Below are 26,564 nucleotides of genomic sequence, written 5' to 3' on the forward strand. Positions count from 1 at the left end.
AATAAGAACAAATTACACTTATGTAGCGCCTTTCATGTCAGAAGAACGTCCCAAGGCGCTGGACAGTCAGTGGTCCACACCCGAGCTGGTGGTTGGGATAAGGAGGGGTGGAGGGCGGGGAGGGTAGGGGCAGCAAGGTGACCAAAGACACGGTCTTGAAGAAAAGGGAGCGAGGCGGAGGGACTGTGGGATGGAGTTCCAGAGGGTGGGGGACAAAAGGCTGAAGACCTGCCTGCCAATAGTGGGGCCGGCAGGGGGGGGGACATGAAGCAGGTCGGAGCCCGCTGAGCGGAGGGAGTGGACAGGTTGGTAGGCGGTTAGAAGGTCACAGAGGTAGGGAGCAAGGCCATGCAGGGCTTTGAAGGTGAGGGCTAGGATCTTTAACACGTCATCACTTGCCATTATTTGTCTACGTACCAATTCACAGTATCTAAACTGATTCCCTTAATTTCATTGCACAAGATACTGGAGAAGTGGAAAACTAAAAACTAAATTTATATGTAAATAAAACCAAAGATTTCTCAATTTTCCCACATCTAACAAGCACACTTAATCACTGCAGCCCTATCCCTTTGTTAGCCACTTCAAGTGCTTTCGTCTCTCCAAGGGCAGTCTAGAACACACAGGGCAGTCTACTCAAATATTTACAGCAAACCCGATATTACAGTTATATTTAAATAGTGCAGCACCTCCTGAAATAGTGCCATGAGCAGTCATGATCACAAACCTACCACGTTAGGAAAGAGTCAGTCCTGCCATCACCTCTCTTATTAAAAAAAATCATTCATTCATTCCTTTCACCGCTGCACATAGATGGTAAAGAAGGCACTGCACCGCTCTCCCCTGATTTCCGAAACCACTCATAAAGGGACTTTTAACAATAAATTACCAACAATTTGGACAGGGGTGGAAAAAGAAATAATGTCACAACTCAAATACTATGGTTCACACTGACAGTGTAAACATGGCTTCGATATTGCTCCACTCCAGCAATGCGAACACAGCAATACCAAATGTGCAAAACATTATGGGAACACCTTAATGAAGCATCTCAACATTTAGACATACTAAGTATTCTTAAAACAGAAGCTGCATTTATGTTAAAGAGGGAGCAAATAGGATTTGTCAGAGGGAGAGGTGGGTCAAATGTTTTTGTCGAGTGCAAATCAGTCTCTTTATTCTCTACTGAAACGTCAACACATCTTGAACTGAAGGTAGAGGAAAACTAGTTCAGCGCTATAACTTAGTGGGTTATGAGAGAGATAGAACTCCTCGTGAGTTTAACAAATACAGAAACCGTTACTTTCCAATAAAAATATTAAATGACCAAAGTTTAGTAAAAATCTCGAAGAAGAAGGCTTTTCATATGTGAAATTATTTTAAATGTTACTTAACCCAAAATAAAATTTGGCAAGTGAGATCTAGGAGCAGTTAGATACCAGTAAAGACAACATATTCAGTGTAGTTTTTGTACTGACGGTCCCTTCTTCAGCAAGATAAGTGCTATTACTAATTATTTGTCATTTTCGTTACAGATTCTGGCCAGTCGTAAACATCAGGCAGAAAGGACTCGTAGTCTGTCCGCCAGAGTTTTCTTCGAATGTACTCCTCCTTGTTCTTGGGCTCTGGGTATTGGAAAGCCATTTTGTTCGAATACAAGAACTCTGCCACCTGCAACAAAGCGAGACGGTGAACGCAAAAATTATCCAATAATAAGTAACATTCCTTACACTTGATATAGAGTCTATAATGTCAAAATATCTTGGGAGCACTTCACAGGGAATTTCTATCAAGTATGGGCTTCAAGACTGAGGCACTGATTGGCTCGCGCCAGCGCCTCTGCATCTCAGGCTCAGGCAACATCAACCTCCATGGTTGCACAGTACAACTCACTGCCAGTCAGGAACCTCGGTGTCTTGTTCGACCCTCAACTGTCTTTTCTTCCCCACATTCAAACTATGACCCGCTCTGCCTTCCCTCACCTCCATAACATTGCCCGACTCCGCCACTACCTCTCCCCTCAGGCCGCTGAAACTCTTGTTCATGCCTTCATCACCTCCAGGCTGCAAATGCTCTGCTTGTCGGCCTTCCCAACTCCTCCCTCCACTGCCTGCAGATAATCCAGAACTCTGCAGCCCGTGTCCTCCCGCACCAAACTCCGTGACCCCATCTCCCCCACTCCTCTGGCTCCCTATCCTTCAGAGGATCCAGTTCAAGATCCTGGTCCTCACCTACAAAGCCCTCCATGGCCTCGCCCCACTCTGCGATCGCCTAAACCCTACCAACCCACCCGTCCCTCCGCTCAGCCGGCTCTGGCCTGCTCCACGTCCCCTGACCCATCCGCCCCACCATTGACCGGAGAGCCTTCAGCCACTCTGCCCCCAGCCTCTGGAATTCCATCCCCCAGTCACTCCGCCTCGCCCCCTCCTCAACCTCCTTCAAGTCCCGCCTCAACACCCTCCTCTTCGACCATGCCATCGGCCCCCCTTCCCCTCCCCTCTCCCCCCGACCCCAGCTCGGGTCTGAAATGCTGTGCACTGTCCAGCACCTTGGGATGTCCTCCCGACGTGTAAGGTGTTATACAAATATAATCTTGTTGTTGTTGTAAGCCTTCAGCAGCCAATTTTAAGGGCAATTGTGAGAAACTCTTTTCTCAATAGTATCAAGAATCTTAACGTACACTTAATAGGCAGACGGAACCCCAGGTTTTAAAGGCTTAACGAATGTACAGTATATCGAAAAATGGAGCACATATCGGCATTACTGACCTGTTTGCTCCCTCTGCTCGCCAGGCCCTGGCCCACTCCACATCCTGTGCTCAGCCCGGCCCACCAACGGCAGTCGGGCTTTCAGCCTTTCTGCCCCCACCCTTTGGAACTCCATCTCACAGTCCCTTCGCCTTGTTTCCTCCCTGCCCCCTTTCAAGGCACGTCTCAAGTTCTTCTTGTTTGACCGCACCTAGGGTCACCCTCCGACCCTCCCTGCCCTCCACCCCTCCTGATCCCAAACCCCTGCTCGGGTCCCAATCTTTGACTGTTCAACGCCTTGGGACGTCCTCCTGATGTGAAAGGCGCTATACAAATGTAATTTGATGTTGTTTCATCAGGTCATTTCCCATAAAGAACCGAAATGAGTCCCAGAGTACATCCTTCAGGATTTTTGAATGAAGGAGAGCAGGATAACAAGGTATTGAGGTGTGGTTATCTTCAAACCTCAACAGGTCACTTAGTGCAATTGGTATCTTATGCTTAAACAATTAAAAATAAAAATGCACTCACCTTAACTGCAATGCGGATGGAGACTTCATGAATATTAGACATGTGTGGGTAAAGTCCACCTTCCTCCAGTTCCTTATCGGTCACCTGCTCAGCTAATGTCTGTGGGTGGTTAAGAAAGATTATGCAGGACTGATTTTAAAGCCTCCTGGTGCACAGTAGGAGAATGGCACCATTGAATTAAAATGATATTTTAAAGCAATTTCAACCACAAACTGCAACACCACATCAAACGACTGCAGCTTCAGTAGCCAACTCTAAGGTTAATTCTCCTTGAAAACTGCAGATTGTAGACGATATGGATATGGAGGCAAAGTGAACAAACAAAGACAAATGGAACTTATAGAAACAGAAGTAGGCCATTCTGTCCTGCAAGCCTGTTCCACTATTCTATTAGCTCGTGGCTGATCTGTACCTCAAGTAATAATTAAAAATGGGGGGGGGAATAGAAGAGATAGAAAAACTGCGCGGTCCATCCTTTTTCAAAAATAAAACAGGACCCAAACTCAGACACCTCAGGCCCTTTTTACTTTAAAAATAAACAGCTCTCTACAGGAGAGCGCTCACCTCATAATATAGCTCTCATCTCACCCAATCAATGCTCCAATGAGTACAAGGATGTTTGAACTCTGACCGGAATTTGAAGAGGACTGTCGGGATGAAAAAGGCCCTTCAGCCAATTTGATCGCCACCTCCTAGAATACTCATGCAAAACTTTATTACAGCTTCAAAACATTTCTCAAATGAGACCAGCATCCTGACCTCAACCACTCTTCCTTGTAACCCAGTCAACTGTTAATTAGCCTCCGAGTAAAGGAATCTCCAGCTAAGATTGGAACAAAAACCTTTAGAGCTACAAAGCTCCCTGTACTAACACTGGAGTTTGTGGGTAGAGGGTGTCAGTGAGAAGACTATTTTGTCTCTCAATTCAAATGCCACTTCATGAAAATCTGAACTACAAACCTTAGACGCTTCCAAGAAGACCTCATCACTGATATGACGGGCCTTACTTGAGATCACCCCCAATGCCACACCTGCAATGGGAAACGGCTACATGTAATGATGGTAAGATGACAACACTGAATAAATGTAAAAATAAAAGGAATGGGTATTTGAGAAAGAATTGCTTACAGATTATGTTCAGTTAAAAATAACGTTTCAAACAAGATATTAAACATTAAATAATTTTGCTTATTCACTCGGGGCGGGGAAATCACAAACTGAGTTTCTTCAAAGGCACTGACTTTACAGACAGGAGTAAAATTCCTAGAGTCCATCAATGGCATCAAACTACTTCAACATAAATATATCCGAAGGGCTTAGTTGATAAATACAGCAAATTGTGTTTACATAGCCCTTTCATGTCAGGAGATGTCCCAAGGCCCTGGATAATCGAGTGGGGACAGATAGGCTGAAAGCCTAATTGCCAATGGTAGAGGGGAGTAAATATGAACTCAGGCCAGTGCAAAACTAAAACATCAACAACATTAAATTTGTATAGCACCTTACATGTCAGGAGGATGTCCCAAGGTGCTGGACAGACAGTTTCGGACCCGAGCTGGGGTTCAGGATCAGGGAGGGTGGAGGGCGGGGGATGGGGTGGGGGAAGTAGGGAGATCGAAAGCACAGTCAAAGAGGAGGGTCTTGAGATGGGTCTTCAAGGAGGCAAGGGAGGGGTTTTTTCTTCAAAAAAAACCTCTTGACTCAGTGCAACAACAAGATTCCATTTATAGAGCGCCTTTCACGTCGGGAGGACGTCCCAAGGCGCTGTACAGTTGGGTCAGGACCCGAGCATTGGGGGGAAATGGTCAGGGTGAGGGAAGGGAGGGAGTGAGGAGGGGGTAGAGAGTCGAGAGGGGAGCTGAAGGCACGGTCAAAGAGAAAGGTCTTGAGACCGGCCTTGAAGGAGGAAAGGGAGGAGGCGGCGAAGGCACTAGGGATGGAGTTCCAGAGCCTCGGGGCTGAGAGGCTGAAGGCCCGGCCACCGATGGTAGGGCAGTTGGGGTAGGGGATGTGGAGCAGACCGGAGCCAGAGGAACGGAGGGTACGGGCAGCTAAGTAGGGGGATAGTAGGTCAGAGAGGTAGGAGGGAGCAAGGCCGTGAATGGACTTGTAAGTGAGGATGAGGATCTTGAATTCGATCCTCTGGGGGATGGGGAGCCAGTGGAGGCGAGCGAGGGTGGGAGTGATGTGGTCACGAAGCCTGGTGCGGGACAGTACACGACCTGCAGCTTGTGGAGGGAGGTGCCTGGAAGGCCGGCGAGGAGAGAGTTCCCATAGTGAGGGGTGAGGTAGTGCCATAGTCTGGGGATGTTTCGGAGGTGATGGAAGGCGGTGCCAATTGTGGCGCGGATATGAGGAAGAAAGGACAGCTCAGGGTCGAACAGAACACCGAGGTTCCTGACCGGCTTTGAGAGGTAGAGAGTGCAGCCTTGGATGCTGATGCTGTCAGCGGAGGCGCTGACGTGAGCCAATCAGGAGGGCCTCAGTTTTGCGCACGTTGAGCTGAAGAAAGTTGTCTCTCGTCCAGGACTCGATGTCGGACAGGCAGCTGTCAGGACATCGGTGGTCGTGGAGTTGAGGGTAGAGGAGGAAAGGTAGAGTTGGGTGTCATCCGCATACATGTGGAAGTTAACCCCAAGTCTGCAGATGATGTCACCGAGGGGGAGCATATAGAGGGTGAAGAGGAGGGAACCGAGGACAGAGCCCTGAGGGACACCGCACGAGACAGTGCGGGGGGTGGAGGAAAAGCCGTTTGTGGAGACAGTGGGAGAGGTACGACCTGAACCACTCAAGGACAGGGTCTTGAAGGTTGAGGTGGGAGGACAAGCGGTGGAGGAGGATAGCATGGTCGACCGTATCGAATGCTGCCGATAGGTCGAGGAGGACGAGGAGGCAGAGGGAGCCCTGGTCACAGATGGTCAAGATGTCATTGGTGACCTTGACCAGGGCGGTTTCTGTGCTATGGGCAGCACGGAAACCCGACTGAAAGGGTTCGAATAATGCATGGGTGGAGAGGAAAGAGCACAATGGTATGGTTGTGAGCTGGACAGATAAAAATGACCCCGGTTGCTCAGGAGCACCGCTGAATGAGTGAATGAATGAGCTGAGGAACAATGATGCAGCTAAAAGCGTAGCAACACTCAGCTGATTTTTCTAATAGACATCCAAGGCATATAGGTATCCAAGTGCTTACATTTAAGTTTCCTTTATGCACCATCACAACTATAAAATTAAAGCAGCTTTATGGTGCCATGAGAGCCTTCCGACTCAATAACAATATATCGCCCTTCACAATAGGTGGAGCCTGATGTTGAGCCGGGTGTGGGGGTGGGGGTGGGGGGGGGCAGGGAGACGGGGACCTTAAGCAGTCTTCAGTTGTAATCTAAAAGAGGGGAAGGAGGGGGCAAGGCCGAGGGATTGAGTAGCGGAGTTCCAAAGCTTCGGGGAATAGTGACTGAAAGTGCCTTCGCCAATGGTGAGGGACAAGCAGGAGGCCAAAGTCAGCTGAGCGAAGGCAACAGGTAGTGGAGTGGGAGAAAGGAGGTCAGAGCCAATTTTTCATTTAAGCATTGAGTATATTAATTACCTAAATAACAGGTAATTATAATAGTTAAATTAAATGAAACAAATTAGCTCTGCACAAGCATGGAGGATGGGTAGAGGGTCGGGTCGGATTTTATACTGAAATAATTTCTCTTCAGTTAACAAAAATCAGGTACCTTACCAGAAAACAACTTGACTTAAATCTAGAATTGGGATATGTGGACGGACAGTCATTATCACAGGAATGTAACCATTAGGCTTGTGTTTTATTAATGAAAATCTGCAATCATATGGGCAGTGCAGAAAAATAAATATGCAAAAGCTGCAGTATCATCCCCAGCACTAACCAGGAAAGATGTAAGCATTATTTCCTTGTCCCGATTTGAATGTGCGTCCATCTGGCAGGGTCACTGGGTCAAATGGGCTGCCGCTAGCAAAAAGGCACTTCCCCTGTGAACGCAAATGTAAAATTTGCATTTTTACAGCTCCTAGAATATCAAAACATCTCAAAACTACTTTACAGTAACTACTATCACTGTTGTGACTGTTTTTGTCAGTAAACACAGCAGTCATTTTGCACCCAATAAAACCCACAAACAGCCATGAGGTGAATGACTGTAATCTGCAAACTGTTGCTGTAGTCAGCCTGACACAGCAATGCTGAAGAGGCACTGAGCATCTGAAATAAGCAATTTTAATTTCAAATATTCCCATTCCCCAATATTTTTTTTGGTCATGTGGAAACCCATCACCGTGCTTACGAGTTTACACTCTCAATCCCTCCGCCTTGCCCCCCCTTCTCTCTCCTCTTTCAAGTCCCGCCTGAACACTTTCCTGTTCGACCATGCTTATGGTCATCTCCCCCCGGCTCAGAGTCAGACTCCGGGGGGAGAGTTAAGCACTCTGAGACGCTACCCTGCGTGGAGGGCGCAAGTTGTTCTTATTGTTGTTGAGATCCAAACTAAGAATTCCGTGCATCCCTCCTATACACGGAAATCCCAGAGATAGATTGTTGGACTGGAATGCGCTCTCTCTTTCCCTGGAGGGAAGTATCTTCTTACCTAATTCTGGAAAGTGTTAGGCACAGGTTAGCAAGAGCCAAGGCTTGGGGACCTCCAGGGTGTGTAAAATCACACAGCTTTCCATTGAGAGCAATGTCTGTCAAGCTTTCCTGTCCAGCTAGGATCATCGTACCCAATATGGCTTTGGTTTGCAGGGTTAAAAGGAACTGAGTGGGATGATTCCTTGCCCCCAGTGACTGATCTGAAACTCCTGGGTTGCAAACCAAAATTCCTTTTTTATTTAATTGCAGCTCCATAACTGACCAGACGGTGTCACAAGAGGACAGACATTTTGAGATCTTTCTTTTAACCGCAACAACAAAATCGCATTTGTTTAGCGCAACTGGCTGCCAAGTTTCACCCACAAACCAGTCAATCCACTTCACAATGTATTCTGCAAAGCGCTTTAAGACGTCTCAATGATGTGATAAAGCACTATATCAAACCAAAGATTATTATTTGCCCCATCCTACTTCATTTGGCATTCCATACCTCTGTAATCGTGTATGCGTCCTCTGCACTGCATTCAGCCTTTGTAGTTGGATTACTCAGTGCAAAAATGATGGGACGCTCATTGATGGTCCCCATGGCACTAATCACTTCCCTGGTGAACAGTCTGCCAGCACCTGCCACTCCTACAAAACAGATTACACAGAATAAACCTTAAGCGATCAGGGCACGTGGCGTTGAACAAATACATTGCAAGCAAAATGACCCGGGTTTGATTCCCAGGTGGGCGAAACCTTAGTCAAGTTTCCTTTCGCAAAACATACAGAAAATACAGTCACTCCACTTTACAGTATATTCTGAGTGCTTTGAGACATTCTCAAAGACGTGATAAGGCGCTATATGCAAGGATTGGTATCATTATTATTTGAGAAAGCAGTTGGCTCCAAATCAACAACAACAACAAGATTCCATTTATAGAGCGCCTTTCACGTCGGGAGGTCGTCCTAAGGCGCTGGACAGTTGGGTCAGGAGCTGAGCAGGAGGGAAATGGTCAGGGTGAGGGGAGGGAAGAGAGGGAGCGAGGAGGGGGTAAATGGTCAGGGTGATGGGAGGGAAGGGAGAAGAGGGGGTAGAGGAGGGGAGCTGAAGGCACAGTCAAAGAGAAAGGTCTTGAGACCGGCCTTGAAGGAGGAAAGGGAGGAGGCGGCAAAGGCACTGGGGGATGGAGTTCCAGAGCCTCGGGGCTGAGAGGCTGAAGGCCCGGCCACCGATGGTAGGGCGGTTGGGGCGGGGGATGTGGAGCAGACCAGAGCCAGAGGAACGGAGGGTACGGGCAGGTAGGTAGGGGGATAGTAGGTCGGAGAGGTAGGAGGGAGCGAGGCCGTGAATGGCCTTGTAGGTGAGGATGAGGATCTTGAATTTGATCCTCTGGGGGATGGGGAACCAGTGGAGGCGAGCGAGGGTGGGAGTGATGTGGTCGCGAAGCCTGGTGCGGGACAGTACACGAGCTGCAGAGTTCTGAATGACCTGCAGTGTGGAGGGAGGGCCGGGAAGGCCGGCGAGGAGAGAGTTCCCATAGTCCAGCCTTGAGGTGATAAAGGCGTGGACCAGAGTTTCAGCCGCGTGAGGGGTGAGGTAGTGCCGTAGTCTAGCGATGTTCCAAATCAGTTTGTGAAAGCCATTGAGCCGGCGCTCAGCTCCTTTTGAACCTACTACCTTGTTTTTAAAGAAAATATCAGAATTTTAAGATTCCAATAAAAGACCAGTTGCAGGGTTGCAGACATGCAGACATAGCAGCTAAGTTGAAGCCTCACCACTTACCGATAATCGCTGTAGGCCGGATTATATTAACTGCATCTAAAAACGTCTTCGCTTGGCGGTTAGGACTTGGTTGGGCAAAGGATTCCTGGTCACTTTGAATCCCCTCTGAACGCCCCTAATAGACAGACACAAACATGCTTCGAACTTTTAAAGAGAGTTATTCACATACAGTCAGTATAAAACTAGAGGGATAGAGCACATGTCAAGGGAAGCAATACATATTGTACAAAGAACTGGTTTGGCTCCACTGAATACATGTACAATTCTGTACATGAAGCATACAGAATTGAAGCATTGAACCAACATAGGATGTTTATATGACTAAAGGACAGAGTGAGGGAGGAACCAATCAATAAAGCAGGAATTTGCAGGTACGCAAGTTACAAGGAGAGGCTATGGAAGATGCGAATGCTCACTTTGATGAGCATTATTCACAATCAACCTTGAAACTAAGATGGATTTGCCTGTGCTGACTAGAACTCAAAATATCCAATGGATCCACAATTCATCTCCAAGGGAACAGAAGATACGAGAGGGGAGAGGGGGTAGGAGGGAGGGTAGAGAACGTGGAGTATAAACATGGTCACGTTATTGGGCTGGATGCAATCTGAAGGAAAATCTAGACTCCTTTAAACCAAAATATTTTAATAAATCCATCCAGTCTCCTCACTCACCAGGACAAGCAAGCCATCCTTGTCAAACATCCAGATTTTCCGCTGTGCTTCCTCCTGAGGCACTCCAGTCTCCTTCATTGCCATTACAATCAGATTAGCTATGCCCAGTGCTGCCTGAGTGAAGTAACAAAGGAGAAACAGGCACTTAACTCACAGGCTTAACAATACACAATGTCCATCACTTACTGTAATATTACAGAGGCCATTACTGATAAAATAGGCACTGGATCAGAAACTGCATCATCATGACTCCTGTAATATACTGTATTTAAAAAAAATCCTGACCTCCTACGTCACCTCTAGGTATCAGAAATTATTTGCAAAGATTATTATTTGGCAGAGGTGACTACTTCGCAATCTCTTTAGAAACCAAATCAGTAACCCTTCATACAGGCCACAACTGCCTTCTTGGTAACAGTGCCTTATCACGTCATTGAGATGTCTCAAAGCGCTTCACAGAATATATTGTAAATAATAATAATAATAATCCTTGCATTTGATATAGCGCTTTTCACATCGGGAGGACGTCCCAAAGCGCTTCACAGAACACACTGTAAAGTCAATTGACTGTATATTTTGGGGCCGAAACGCAGCAGCCAATTGAACACAGCAGTGTCCCACAAACAGTCGTAAATATTATTATTTTATTTCTTTTTTTGAAGGGATTATTACGCCATTTAAGTGATATGCCAGCCAAATAATCGTAAACAGAGACATGTGATATAAAGAAACTTGCCTAAGGTTTTGCCCTACCCGGAAATCAAACCCAGGTCCTCTTGCTCATGAGTCGAATGCTCTAACCAATTCGCTACAAGACTCCACCAAATTTCCTCCCATCCCCATAAATTTGTAGAGATTACAAATGAGAGATTACCTGCCCTGCCATCTTCAAAGAGGGGAGGTAAGGATTTTTATATTGCTTCTCCTTATTCTTCCTCCCAAAATACATCACTTTGCATAAACTTAATCTGCCACGTGTCTGCCCATTTTACCAGTCTGTCTATATCCATTTGCAGTCTGCTACTATCCTCCTCACAGTTTACTACTTTTCCCAGCTTAGTATCATATGCAAACTTGGAAATTGCACTCCTTATCCCAGGTCCAGGTCATTTATATAGATCAAAGACAGCAATGGTCCCCCTGGGGGACACCACTGAACACTTCCCTCCAGTCAGAAAAACAACCATTCACCACCACTCTCTGGTTTCTGTCTCCCAGCCACCTTTAAGTCCCATCTCAAGACCCTCCTCTTCGATCGTGCTTTCAATCTCCCTGCTTCCCCCACCCTCCCCCCTCCCCAATCCCCAGCTCGGGTCCATAACTCTGTCTGTCCAGCGCCTTGGGACATCTTCCCGACGTGAAAGATGCTATACAAATGTAATTTTGTTGTTGTTGTTTATCCCTTCTGTCCCTGTTTGTATAGGGAAGTAACATTTGCAATCCTCTAGTCCTCTGGCATCACCCCGGTGTACAAGGAGGATTGAAAGATTGTGGCCATAGCCTCCGTTCTTTCCACCCTTACTTCCCTCAGTAACCTAGGATGCATCCCGTCCGGACTGGGTGAGTTATCTACCTTGAGCACCGACAACCTTTTTAGTACCTCCTCTCGGTTTATTCTTATCTTATCCAATTTCTGTGATACTGTGGCATTGTCTGCATCCTCTTCCTTTTGTGAAGACAGATGCAGAGTACTCATTCAGTACGTCAGCCATGCCCTCTGCCTCCACAAGAAGATTTCCTCTTTGGTCCCAAGTTGGACCCACTCTACCTTTAACTATCCTTTTATATGCTTATAAAATACCTTAGGGTTCACTTTTATGTTACCCGCTAATCCTTTCTCATAAAATCTCTTTGCCCCTCTTATTTCCTTTTCCAGTTCTCCTCTACTTTCTATATACTATTTCCTATAGCTCAGTGGTTAGAGCTAGCGAGAAACCTGAGTTCAATTCCAGGCAGGGCGAAACCTTGGGCAAGTTTCCTTACTCTACACGCCTGATAATAATCCCTCCGAAACAAAACAATAATAAATTGGTCATTTTCAATCCACGACTGTTTGTGGGACACTGCTCAGCCAATTGGCTGCTGCGTTTCACCCACAAATATACAGTCAATTCACTTTACAGTATATTCTGTGAAGCGCTTTGAGATGTCTAGAAGACGTGAAAAGCCCTATATCAAAATGCAAGGATTATTATCTTCTGTATTTTGGACCTGACATTTATCATAAGCCTCCCTTTTCTGTTTGATTTTAAATCCAATTTCCTTATTCATCCAGGGATGTTTGGATGCCCTACCTTTCCCTTTTGTGGGAATGTATTTGTTCTGTCTTCAAACTGTCTCCAGATATCCAGATGCTCTCCTATTGAAACCTACTCCACTTACCCCACTTCATTCCCCAGAACTAGATCCAGCACTGCTTCCTTCCTCATTCGACTGGAAATATACTGCTCCAGAAAGTTCTCCTGCATGCATCTCAGGAATCCTTCCCCCTCCTTGCCCTTTATACTGTTATTTTGCCAGTCTATTTTAGGATCATTGAAGTCCCCGCATTATCACCACTCTATTGGTTTTGAATCTTTCTGAAATCTGCTTGCAGATTTGCTCGTCTATCTCCTTCCCACTATTTGGTGGTTTATAGTATACATCTAACAGAGTAACAGCTCCTTTTATGCTCCTTAACTCTAACCAAATAGATTCTGTTTTTGTACCTTCTATCATCCCTTTCCAGAGCTATAACTGTGTCTTTAATCAATATTGCCATCGCCACCCCCACCTCCTTTTTTCCTTCCTTATCCCTCCTGAATACATTGTAGCCAGGAATATTCAGCTCCCATTCCTGCCCTTGTTTGAGCCATGTCTCCATTAATGCCACTACATCATAACAACACAACAACAAAATTACATTTATAGAGTGCCTTTCATGTCGGGAGGACGTCCCAAGGCGCTGGACAGTCAGGGATCAGGACCCGAACGTGGGGGAGGTATTAGGGAAATCAAGAGAGGTGGGAGAGTGACTGAAGTTACAATCGAAGAGGAGGGTCTTGAGACTGGCCTTGAAGGAGGCAAGGGAGGAAGCGAGGCGAAGGGACCATGGGATGGAGTTCCAGAGTGTGGGGGCAGAGAGGCTGAAAGCCCGGACACCGATGGTAAGGTGGGTCAGGCGCGAGACATGGAGCCCGCTGAATGGAAGGAGAGGGCAGGGTGGTAGGGAGTCAGCAGATCAGAGAGGTAGGAGGGGGCAAGGCCATGGATGGCCTTGAAAGTGAGGACGATGATCTTGAACTCGATCTTGAGGGATGGGGAGCCAGTGGAGTCGGGCGAGGGTGGGAGTGATGGGGTCGCGGAGCCTGGTGCGCGAGAGTACACGAGCTGCAGAGTTTTGAGTGGATGATCTACAGCTTGTGAAGGGAAGAGTTGGGAAGGCCGATGAGGAGGGAGTTTCCATAATCGAGCCTTGAGGTGATGAATGTGTGGGTGAGGGTTTCGGCAGCCTGAAGGTGAGGCAGTGGTGGAGTCTGGCAATGTTGCGGAGGTGGTGTTAGGCAGTGCCGGTCATGGCGTGGATGTGGGGGAAGAAAGGACAGTTCAGGGTCAAACAAGACACCCAAGTTCCTGACTGGCTTAGTGAGGTAACCCCATGTGGCAACTTGAGCCTGCAGCTCACCAATCGTATTTGTCACACGCCGTGCATTCACGCACATGCACTCCAAGACCGACTTAGTCTGTTCTGCATTCTCCCCCGTCTAATTCATCCTTTTTCTGGATTACACCTTATTACATTGCTATTTGTCTCTCCCAGCCCTCTATGCAACTTGTTTGTAATTGCTAAGACATCAATATTGTTAAGGGTCTTACGTATGCAGAATGATATTTGCCGTAAACGGTGTCTGAATGTCATTTAAAACCGCCAGCTTTAAGGTAATAAAGATTCAATTAACTCACCTCTCCAGCCCCAAGAAACAGAAAACAGTGCTCACTGATTGGTTTGTTAATCACCCTCCGTGCTGACAACAACCCCGCCAACGCCACTGCTGCAGTCCCTGTACAGATACAAACACAAAACAAAGGCTACAGAAGCAAATCGAAGAATCTGAATTAATACACAGCATTTATTAAGAAAGGACATTGTGAACTACAGTGCTGGGGGACACTGCATTGTCAGAGATGCCACATGATGAGATTCCTGCCTGTTCAGGTGGTCAGTAAAAATCCAGCAAAACTACTCGAAAAGAGAATGGCTAGACCAACAATTCACTAGATGCAATTGTCTGAAATGTTTCAATGATGTTATAAAGTACTATAGCAAATGCAAGGAGTATTATTATATAAATTTGTCACTCACTCCTTGGCTGTTTGTCGGACATTGCTGTACACAAATCTGTTTGCCACGTTCACCTACAAATTCACTTGCCAGGAAATACCTTTTGAGACTGAGGCTTTGAGATGTTTTGACATTAGACATAATATCAGATACAAGGATTATGAAAATATTCTTGTGTTCTTGTACAATTTAGGGAATACACTTACAATTTAGGAACCACACTTACACATATTTCATCAGATTTGATGTATGAATCATTTAACTGTTATGAAACGATGCAAATTTACCACCTTAATTTTTACCCACTTGAAGACAGGCTAAATTACATTTGGATTACATTTGGATTAGGATTGCTTGCTGTTAAAATTCAGGCAATATCCTGAAACATAATCCCTTACAAGGTTATAAATAGATCACCATTTCCGTTGGATTAAGTTACTTAAGAAGAGCATCAACCCAGTGAAGAACCGAGTGGCTTTAAAGCTTAAAGTGAATGAATTTCAATAGCTTCGCTATATTGTCTCAACAAAGCCAAATGTCTGTACTGAACAATACATCAATGAAATCAAAGGACAACTGTGGTTAAATGGAGCCATTGAATTCAGTTACATTAGAAGAATAAGTTTGTGTTGTACTTTTTTGCAAGAGAATGAATCCATTTTTGAGTTAGTGGCATGATCAAGTCATGAAAGCGTAACAAAAATGTCTTTTGTGTCTCAGACATAAAACACAGCTGAGGACAAGTAGCATGAATTTCAAGAGTTCTTCAATTCCAAAATCAAGATGACCTCAGAGAGACCAGATTACAATAACTTCATCTGTTGAACTTCAGGGAGACAGTAGGCATTTCATTCCAGACACAGGAATTCACATGTGTATGTGGCATGCATTGAACTTGGTCTGGTTTGGATACTCTAAAGCATAGTAATGGGTTTCTGTACTCCCGCCCCCCCCAAAAAAAGAGTTCCTGATGAAATTTCTTTTTTAGGTAGCTGTGTAGTCAGTTTGGATCTTATGATGTCCACCTATCCATGGGGTTTGTGAATCTGTTACGGTTCCATGCCAATTAGTGTGGAAAATCGACTATCTTCTCTAGTTGTGGGATCTTTAAAGTCCACTTGAATAGGAAGATGAGATCTTGGGTTCACCTCTCATTTGGAGGACAGCACCTCTGACAATTCAGTGCTTTCCTCAATACACTGTTATAAACCCAGTTATAACTGGGGGAATGTGGAACTAGCTACCTATCACAAGGAGTAGTTGAGGCGAATAGCTTAGATGCATTTAAGGGGAACCTAGGTAAGTACATGAGGGAGAAAGGAATAGAAGGTTATGCTGATAGGTTTTTAGTTGAGGAAGGGCAAGAGGAGTCTCACGTTGAGAATAAACCCTGGCATAGACCAGTTGGGCCAAATGACCTGTTTCTGTGCTGTATATTCTATGTAATCCTATGTAAATGTCCTTCATTACTAACAAAAATTTGGATTTATATAGCAGCCTTCATGCAGTGTTTTTTTACAACACTGCTTCGCTTATAATAAGGCATTCATGGGCCAGACGTTTACGCTTGACTCTCCCCACTCTTCTCCCCCCTTAAACAATACATCCCTCGAGCAGGTGATATGTATTCTGTGTGATACCACAAACCCAGAAGTGCTGGCTGTTGATAGTTAATCTGTAAAAACATACCTTGAATATCATCATTAAATGTACAATACTTCTCTCTATATTTCTTTAGAAATGTGAAGGCATTGTGGTTTCCGAAATCTTCAAACTGAATGAGTGTGCCTTGACCGTACCTGTACAAAAATATTGTTGGAGCATAATTAAAAAGCAAATTCTACTGCAGTTCCATAAACAATAAAGTCATTACACAAATTTAATTCATAAAGCGGCTCATAGTATTTTCTAGTTCAACTAAATAGAGAATCAAATATTTACAGCTCAGGTCATTTGAGTCCTGATTCCTGTAGTGTCTCCTCACAAGCGAGAGGACCCAGGTTTGATTTCCAGACAGGGCGAAACCTTTGGCAAGGTTTGCTTATTCAAATGTCTCTGTTTACCTATCAGCACTTAGGAACCCAGCTGTTAGTCGATTTGAGGATTGCTTTTAATATTGCGTATAATAATCCCTTAAAAAAAATAAAAATGATAATAAAAACAATTGGTCACTCAATCCATGACTGTTTATGGGACACTGCTGTGCACAATCACTGCAGCATTTAGCCCACACATATATAGTCAATTCACTTTACAGTATACTCTGTGAAGCGCTTTGAGAAGTCTCAATGACGCGATAAGCTCTATATCAGATTGATGATTATTATTATCTGGCCCAGGTGCTCCAAGTAAGCAATTCATCTCATGGCTAAGACCACATAGTAAGACCTAACTGGCTGCCAAGTTTCAATGAAACAGCCACTTCAAATACTAGAAGGAACCTTGAGATTCTGTGATATAAAAGACGCTTCAAAGATATAGTTCTTCTTCTACTTACTTATCTGTAATCGCTTCCATAAACTCGTCAATGAGATCGTAATAGCGTTGTGAACGGTCTCTCTTCTGATAAAGACCCAGGTAGAAGGGATCTTTCAGTAGATCCTGCAAGAGAAAAGCAAAATTTAAAAAGGATGTTAAATCAATTCAAAAGATACATTAAGCATATTAAAGCAAGATCTTCATCGTGCTTCATCTGTCCTATAAATCATACAAAATAAATTATGTAGAAAGTGTTATAAATGACAATTTCAGGCTGGAATACTCCAGCATCTGTTGGCCGATGAAGAATAAACTCCTCATCTTTGGATAAACTGTGATTAAAAGAAGCAATAGAGCAGCCTACATGAATGAGATTCCTCGCTTCAGACCCAAATATTAGGCAAGTTTCTTTTTATATTTCTGTCTGCAATTTATCCTTTGTACCCCGTCATAGCTCTTTGTCATCCAACTACTAAATGAGTGGGGGGAAAGGAAAGTGAAGACTTATCAAGTCAAAAATGGCAATCTGTTTAGAATTCATTATACAAAGAAGAGCGTAGCCAGTTGAATTTTACCCCATAGTTCCACAGTGATCTACATCAACAGCAATTAAGGATCAAATTCCAATAAGACCTCTTAGAATAATGGTGGTGTGGTGGGGGAGGGAGAGGAAAAAAATTCAGGAGAATTTTGCCAGAATTGACAAAATAAACTTTAAAACAAAAAGACTTCATGTCATGAGGAACATCTATTCATAACATCAACACATTTATATAGCGCCCCTCACGCAGGGTAGCGTCCCAGAGCACTTGATTTGTTCATACATTGAACACCTGGGTACAAAATGCTGTTAGGATTAACTGAATCCCTTCATCAGCTGGGCAGGTGCAATGAAAGACGAGGCCATGAAGAAAAAAACAAGGAAGCAGGTAGAAGGCTTTTGGTTGAACTATGGTTTTAATTGGCACTCACAAGTGCTAGAAAAATAGTAACAACTCAGAACAGCTCCATACACATCCTGATGAAAAAAAACGGATTCTTTGACTGAACTGAAGCAATTTGAAGTTTTAAAGTGGGGAAGTTTCAGGCTTCATTTAAGATTGAAGACCAGCAGAAAAAGCAGAGAATTAAAAAAATACAACTGAGCACTTTACGAAAAGTCTCACCTTCTGAAAAATGGGGGGAAAAAAATCAATCAAGTGGCATAAAAGCAGGGGAGTGGGACTAGTTGGACAGCTCTTTCAAAGAGCTGGCACAGACACAATGGGCCAAATGGCCTCCTTTTGTGCTGTAAAATTGCATGATTTTAAGTATGATCCAAACAGTAGTACAATTTTCAGAGATAAGTTAGACAAGCACCAAAACCCAATTCTGTATCATGGACTGACTTACTTTATTGTCGGTACCAACATCGATGCAGACAGGAAGGCACATCTGAGGTTTGATTCCAGCACATGCTGTATACAAGCACAACTTTCCAACTGGTATTCCCATTCCATAAACCCCCAAATCTCCAAGGCCCAATATGCGTTCTCCATCAGTTACCACCACAGCCTGGGACAACAAATTGCAGACATTAATACCACTACACTCTACAGAGGAACACAACATAAGAATTTGCTGGGCGAAAGAAGACCAAGGTTCATCCTGTTCGCCTAATAGCAATCTGGCAGTCGCATGACATGTCGTGTCCCAAACTATAGATTATATCCCAAGATATTATTCCCTAACAGAAATCTAATTTGTTCAATGAATCAGCACTTCCTGCTTTCACCAACTCCCTAGGGAGCCAGCTCCACACATTTACTACTGGCTCACTGAAGTAAAATTTGTGCAGATTGGTTCTGAATTCACTATCTATAATCTAACAAGCAACAGATCTATATTTTCCAATCATGTAATAAGCACTTTGAAAGAAAATTACAGCACAAGTGCCCAATTACATTGAACCTACACCTTTCATGTACAATGTTTCAAAACACTTGAGAAAATAAGATTGCAGGCAATCTGTGCCGTAAAGAACGAAATGAGCAGCCAATTTCAATCTGGCAGTAAATCTGGATGAGTAAGGAATATGAGCCAAGATAACAAGAGAAAAACTCCACATTCCTTTGAAACAAACGTGTGAGCAGGCGGCAAAAAGCAGTGCCTTGCACACAATCTAATAATATCAAAAAGGAGATACAGAAATACAATTTTATTTAATATAGAATTCTATACATTGCATAAAATAGTATATTAGTTGACAGCCACATTTTATATATCTAGAACAGGTATGAGAGAAAAGTTATCTAATTGCCCATTGTGCTAGTCCTATGGATTTCAGGACTAATGCTGCTCTGGCCAATTAATTGCCTGTCAGACATCAAGTCCTGGATAAGCTCCAACTTCCTTCAGCTGAATGTCGACAAGACAAAGTCTCTACTGCTTGGTTCCCATCAGCACCTTCTCACCTCAGACATTCACAGTACCACAAGAGATCAACAGCAAATCACTCACTCAGTTCTCTTTCCAACATTATATAAGTTTATAGACGCCAATACAACAACAACAAAATTACATTTGTATAGTGCCTTTCACATCGGGAGGACGTCCTAAGGCACTGGACAGATTGGAGCATTTCAGACCCGAGCTGGGGTTGGGGGGGTAAGGGAAGGGAGGGGAGAGGAAGGGAGTGCCCGATGGCATAGTCAAAGAGGAGTGTCTTGAGGCGGAACTTGAAGGAGGCTAAGGAGGGGGCGAGGCGGAGTAACTGGGGGATGGAATTCCAGAGATTGAAAGCAGAGCGGCTGAAGGCTCTCCCGCCAATGGTGGGTTGGGGGACGTGGAGCAGGCCAGAGCCGGCTGAGCGGAGGGAACGGGCGGGTTGATAGGGGGTTAGAGGTCACAGAGGTAGGGTGGGGCGAGACCATGGAGGGCTTTGAATGTGAGGACCATGATCTTGAACTGGATCCTCTGAAGGATAGGGAGCCAGTGGAGTCGGGCGAGTGGGGGAGATGGGGTCACGGAGTTTGGTGCGGGAGAGGGCTGCAGAGTTGTGGATTATCTACAGCCTGTGGAGGGAGGGGTTGGGAAGGCCGACACGCAGGGCGTTTGCATAGTCGAGCCTGGAGGTGATGAAGGCATGAACAAAAGTTTCAGTGGCCTGAGGGGTGAGGTAGTGGCAGAGTCGGGCGATGTTACGGAGGTGAGGGAAGGCAGAGTGGGTCATGGCTTGGATGTGGGGGAGAAAAGACAAAGGTTGATACTGCCAGAGCCTGAGCTGCAGAGGCGCTGGCACGAGCCAATCAGGAGGTCCTCAGTCTTGTTCACATTCAACTGTAGGAAATCTGCCCTCATCCAGGACTTGATGTTCGACAGACAGTCTGTCAGGACAGCAGTGATCCTGGAGTTCAGGGTAGAGACAGAAAGATAAGAGTTGGGTGGAAGTTGACCCCATGTCTGCGGATGATGTCACCAAGGAGGGAGCATGTAGGTATTAAACAGGAGAGGGCCAAGGACAGAGCCCTGGGGGACGCGAGACGTGACAGTGCGGGGCCTGGAGGAGAAAGCATTAAAGGCAACGAAGTGGAGACGGTGAGAGAGATAGGAACCGAACCAGGCAAGGGCAGATCCATGTAGATTGAGTGAAGCGGAGTGGCGATGTTTGAGGATGGAGTGATCGAGAGTGTCGAAGTCGGCAGAGAGGTCAAGGAGGACAAGGAGGCAGAGGATGCCCTGATCATGGATGTTCAGAATATCATTAGTGACTTTGACCAGAGCTGTTTCCGTGCTATGGGCAGCGCGGAAGCTGGATTGGAGGGGTTCAAAGAGGGAATGGCGAGAGAGAAAGGAGCGGAGTTGGGATGCAACGACTCGTTCCAGGACTTTGGAGAGGAATGGGAGGTTAGAGATAGGGCGGTAGCTGGAGAGAAGGGATGGATCCAGGGAAGGTTTTTTCAGGATGGGGTTGATCAAGGCTGTTTTTAGGGGAGTGGGAAATGAACCGGTGGACAGGGCATCGGACAGGAGAGGGGCCAGAAGGTGGAGCTGGGAGATGAGGAGAGAGGTGGGGATGGGATTGAGGGAGCAGTGGGTTTGAGTTTGTGGACAGTCGTGACGAGGGAGGAGGGAGAGATAGGGTCGAAGGAGTATGGGGTGGGGTGGGTGGGGGAGTGGTTCATGAGGGAGAGGTGATGTGGGGGTGGCTGTGGACGGGGTTGAGGTAGCTGAATGTATCCCCTCGATTTTAGATTCCAGGAAATCCAGCATCTCCTCACAGTTGGCGTTTGAGGAGAGGATGGGCGAGGTATGGGAAGGTGGACAGAGGAGACGGTTTGTGGTGGAAAATAGAAGCCGGGGGTTGTCCTTTGCCTCCAAGATAACCGTGGAGTAGAAGCGAGAATTTGGCGGAGGCAATATACATCATGTCACCCAGTTACACAAGTTATGGCAACTCACTTGCCAAATAGTCCTTTCAGCCAAAATCCTGAGGCGGTTTTGCATACGTGTGCACAGATTGAAAAGAGATAAAAAGGTGGAAAATCCCTGGATTCAAGCCACAGACACCTGCACAAGTTTTGGGCAAACATCTAATTCTTGAACTGGGTCACTTGCCAGTGCTTGTTCCTTACTCTTCAGATTATATGTAACTACATGTACAGTTAACATTATGCACACTGGAGGGTTGCCAACAAGGGTGTTTAATCACACATTTATTTTTTACCTGCACATCTGGTTCTGGCCAGTTCTCTACGATCGACCTAACGTGACCTTGGTCCAGGATAGAAATAAACAAACCTCTGTTCCAAACAAAAAAAAGTTAACATCTCGTACTCAGGGATAAATAGACAAAACTGAAAAAGTGCATAAGGCACCAATTATTAAGTTTAATTATTGGAGAGAAGTCAAATATTATATCACTAAAATGAACTATTCAGCACAATATATTTGCTAGCCATCTGAAAGAGCCATTGTTTAGTCCCATTGCTTCTTTATTTTACACTTCAAGTATACTGGAGCCATTGGAACGTACTGTTCTGAATTAAATTTCTCTATTCTGTTCAGCATACCTCTACAATTAAAAGGTGGCCTCTCCAGAATCATTGCATTTGAGAGGCTTAATTAAGTACCTTGTTACTCCGCTCAGCAGACTCCGGCCTGCTCCATGTCCCCTGCCCAGCCCATCCCACCATCGGCAGTCGGACCTTCAGTCTCTTTGCCCCACCCATTGGAACTTGACCCCACAGTCCCTTAGCTTCGCTCCCTCGTTTACCTCCTTCAAGGCATGACTCAAGACCCTCCTCTTCGGTCACCCTCCAACAACAAGAAGATTACATTTATATAGCGCCTTTCACGTCGGGAGAACGTCCCAAGGCGCTGGATATTGTACAACATTTTGGACCCGAGCTGGGGTCAGGGTTGCGAAGGGAAGGGAGGGGAAAGGGGTTGACCGATGGCATGGTCGAAGATGAGGGTTTTGAAGCGGAACTTGAAGGAGGCTAAGGAGGGGGCGAGGTGGAGTGATTGGGAATGGAATTCCAGAGATTGGGGCCAGAGTGGCTGAAGGCTCTCTTGACAATGGTGGGGTGGGTGGAGGGGGGGATGTGGAGCAGGCCGGAGCCGGCTGAGCGAAGGGAGCGGGCGGGTTGGTAGGGTTTAGGAGATCGCAGAGTGGGGCGAGGCCATGGAGGGCTTTGTAGGTGAGGACCAGGATCTTGAACTGGATCCTCTGAAGGATAGGGAGCCAATGGAGTCGGGCGAGAATGGGGGAAATGGGGTCACGTTTGGTGCAGGAGAGGACACGGGTTGCAGAATTCTGGATTATCTGCAGCCTGTGGAGGGAGGAGTTGGGAAGGCCGATAAGCAGAGCGTTTGCATAGTCGAGCCTGGAGGTGATGAAGGCATGAACAAGAGTTTCAGCGGCCTGAGGGGTGAGGTAGTGGCGGAGTCGCGTGATGTTATGAAGGTGAGGGAAGGCAGAGCGGGTCATGGTTTGGATGTCCTCCTACCTCTATCCTTCCTGCCATCTGCCCCCCCAGATCCCATCCCTGACCGCCCAGTGCCTTGAGACATCCTGCTACCATGAAAGGTGTTATACAAATGTAATTTGCTGTTGCTGTTGTTATCTAGCTTTTATAGGCCAATTCTATCTCTGGATGGTAATCAGTCATGTTATTTGCACTAGAAAACTTAAAAGCACTACTTATGGAAATGTGATTAGCAATGCAGCCCAGAATTTAACACGGCGAGTGACAAGTTAATTAAAACTACTCTGCTCCTGTCTATAAAGTAACTGTCACTGAGCAAACAATACATGTTGTTGATTTATCCTAACAAGAACACCAGTATCAGATGGATAAGCTATGAGAAACAACTGGATAAACTAGTTCGGCTTTGAAACAACAATACTTAGAAAAACTGATGGCTGATGCATAAAGAAAATAAACCCAAGATACACTATAGCAGAAGGATAAAAGGGGTCACGTTTGGCATTGTGAAGGGCAATTTAAGACAGAGGCTTAAAGATGTTTATTTACACAAAGTTCTGGCTAACAGAAACAGTGATTGATTACAGGGCACTGTACCCTATGAAGCACTTTAAAATTGTGAGATAATTCAGCAGAATATACAGGAGGGTGGGGGTGGAATAGAGAAAGCAAGAATTGCCCTTCACAACGTCTTTTGTCCTTCTGCTTTTTGTCCTTTTGAGCCGCCCTCCATAGGTCAAAAACCTAAGAGGTCCATAAAACACAATGGCTGAAAGTTTAAGGCTTACTTTGGTCTCCTAAATATTTGTCCATACTGTGAGCAGGCCAAACCTACTGTAGGAGTGTAAACAATTGGCATCAGCCTTTCAATGTCATCACGTAGAACTCTATAGAACAGCTTTTCGTTTCGTTCCTGGATTCCCATCACATAAATATACCTGTAACAAAACAGCAAAATGTGCAACACATTGACACAAAACCACGTTGCAAAGTTTTTAAACAATGATGACACCAACATCTCCAAGCTTTGAGTTTGCGCTATATATTGGAATCCTTTTATCTGACACAGCACCTAGAACATAACATTTCACAATAGTTGCCATCCAGTGTAGTGACTATTTGTAGGCAAAAGTGGTGGAAAATTTATAGAGAAGCAAAAAGTGAATGGGCAATTTATCTGGAGGATTTCTAGCGAGAATACCGGGAGAAAGTTTATTGTTTATTCTCATTTCAAACAGTGCACAGGATCTTAGATATCCAAAGTAAATGATCTTACTTTACTAGATCATTGGCCATATCACCTAGGTTCTTCTTGAAACGCAATGCTTGTATGTCCTGAGTTTCTACTTTGGGAGGTAGAAGTCCATGCAGCCCAAGAATCTGACGTTCTTCCAATGTGAATGCCATGCCCTGGAAGCAACAAACTGTAAATTTCACTTTGTCCAAATAAATGCTCCTTTTGTGCCAATAACTTCAAAAGATTTCAAAATATGACTTCACAGTAATTCGGTGATTTGTAGTAATGCAAATAGCCAATAGGGTAATGTATTGAAAGGCTCCTCTTTGAAGAATACAGCAGCAACAAATTACATTCGTATAGCGCCTTTCATGTCGGGAGGACATCCCAAGGTGCTGGACAGTCAAAGATTGGACCCAAGCTGAAGGTTGGGATCGGGATTGGTGGATGGCCGGAAGGGTAGGGTAGGAAGGTCGATGAGGAGGGTCTTGAAATGGGCCTTGAAGGGGGCAAGGAAGGAGGTGAGGCAAAGGGACTGAGGGATGAAGTTCCAACGGGTGGGGACAGAGAGGAAGGCTGAAGGCCCGACCGGTGGACAGGATACGAACAAGTTAAAATATACAGCGCACAAAGCCTTGGAATGGAAAGGTAAAAAAAAATCCAGTTTCAGACACTTTCAACACTATTACCCCTTTCCTCATGGCTAGATATTATAGCTTCCTTTGAGCAGGTTTTATTTTTCCTCAGTTACCTTGTTTGTTCGGGGACTCAGCATCAATGGTTTGCCCATCTCCTTTAGGTGGATGTATCTGCACGTGGATGCACATGATTTCACAGCCAATTTTAGTTGCGTCAACATGTTTGCGACTAAATCTGTTAATGAAAAATGTAATGTCAGTTAACATCTTCAGATATGCTCAAACATCTACAGGTCTTAACAGACAAATGGTCAAAGCACATTAAACACAAATATTAACAATTTACCATAGTTACTTGCTACAAGAAAGATCTTCAGTTTCCAGGTAGATAGAATGATCACCACATCAAGACGTCAATAGTACTCCACAGGTAATTACTGTCAAATGCAGTGATTGTATCCATATGCAACTACAGCAGACAATTGGGCGAAAAAGACTGGAGAGCTGTTTGCCAGGCAAACTAACCATCTTTTATTAATATTGAAGGCATTTGAGGAATATTTATCATAATAATCCTTACATTTGATAGCGCCTTTCACGTCAGGACAACTCACTGGCTTCCCAGAATATACTGTGAAGTGTTTCTATATTTTGTAAGCGAACACCTACAAAGGTAGAGCTCCTGAGTTAAGCTAACATCATGAACAGTGGCTCATTGTGTAACTGGTGTTTTTATTGCATTTAGGTGTTGTTCTAGAAACTGATGAACTGTACTATTTGCCAGAGATCCCCTGCTCTTTTTGAATAGTGTCATGAGATCTTTGGTATCTACCTGACCAGGCAGACTTTTACTGACTCATCCGACCAGATAACCCAGAGTCCAAGTGCTATTGCCTAAGCCAAAGAGTTCTCTCTGCTGGAGTCCTATGGAAGCATGAAACATATAATATAAAAGAAGCTTTTTAAAATTATACTTTATAATATTATTAAAAATATTATATATTATATTCACAATATAATACAATATAAGCTGTCCGGAGGTAATAATCCCTTCAAAAAAATATAATAACGTGGTCATTCAATCCATGGCTGTTTGGAGATACTGCTGTGTGAATTGCTGCTGCGTTTCCCCCCCAAAAAAATACAATCAATTCACTTTACAGTATACTCTGTGAAGCGCTTTGAGACACATCAACACCTGACAAGGAGCTATATCAAATGCAAGGATTATTATTATTAAAATCTGACAGCAGCTTCTGGCGGATTAGAGAGGGAGAGGGAGGGAGGGAGAGAGGGAGGGAAAGGGCTTCACTTTCTTTATCCTCCCGGGTATCACATCACACACGAACACCAGCCGCTGTTACCTGGCCTGACTGACTGTGAGGGAACGCTTGCTCTGCCCGAGGGAAAGCAATCCCCCCCCTTCTCTCTCGTCGCCGCCCTCAGGTACTTCCTCGCGCCATCGGACCTGATCGACGCCGCTCTGACTACTCCTCGCGTGCCGGCGCCCACCAACTGTCACATTCTCCCCGCCCCCCCACCTGACCGCTACGCGCCACCCTATTGGCGCACAGGCCATGATTGACTACTGGAAT

General features: G+C 45.2%; 1 protein-coding gene across 1 annotated transcript; it reads right to left on the bottom strand.

The window, feature by feature from the left end:
• Nucleotides 1–186: 186 nt before the first annotated feature.
• Nucleotides 187–26,498, bottom strand: me2 (malic enzyme 2, NAD(+)-dependent, mitochondrial). The gene is made up of 16 exons (XM_042336003.1): nt 26,334–26,498; nt 25,083–25,204; nt 24,371–24,504; nt 23,883–24,032; nt 21,831–21,906; nt 18,518–18,679; nt 17,145–17,248; nt 16,337–16,446; nt 14,269–14,366; nt 10,327–10,440; nt 9,653–9,767; nt 8,375–8,517; nt 7,169–7,271; nt 4,239–4,309; nt 3,279–3,377; nt 187–1,671 (listed from the first exon to the last, which is right to left on the bottom strand). Exons 2-16 carry the CDS (start codon nt 25,188–25,190, stop codon nt 1,510–1,512), a joined length of 1,749 nt encoding a protein of 582 aa, XP_042191937.1. The 5' UTR covers nt 25,191–25,204; nt 26,334–26,498; the 3' UTR covers nt 187–1,509.
• Nucleotides 26,499–26,564: the final 66 nt, after the last annotated feature.

This window comes from Callorhinchus milii, unplaced genomic scaffold, assembly GCF_018977255.1.
Source record: "Callorhinchus milii isolate IMCB2004 unplaced genomic scaffold, IMCB_Cmil_1.0 Scaffold1, whole genome shotgun sequence".
NCBI lineage: Eukaryota > Metazoa > Chordata > Chondrichthyes > Chimaeriformes > Callorhinchidae > Callorhinchus > Callorhinchus milii.

What these genes read in the sequence shown, in the direction of transcription:
- me2 (XM_042336003.1), bottom strand. Translation starts at nt 25,190, where the DNA reads ATGTTGACGCAACTAAAATTGGCTGTGAAATCATGTGCATCCACGTGC. An exon ending in AGGATGGCTTGCTTGTCCTG is followed by an intron (nt 9,768 to 10,326) that starts GTGAGTGAGGAG and finishes TCTGTCTATTAG; the next exon opens with GGGCGTTCAGAGGGGATTCA. An exon ending in TCTTCTTGGAAGCGTCTAAG is followed by an intron (nt 3,378 to 4,238) that starts GTTTGTAGTTCA and finishes AACCACCCACAG; the next exon opens with ACATTAGCTGAGCAGGTGAC.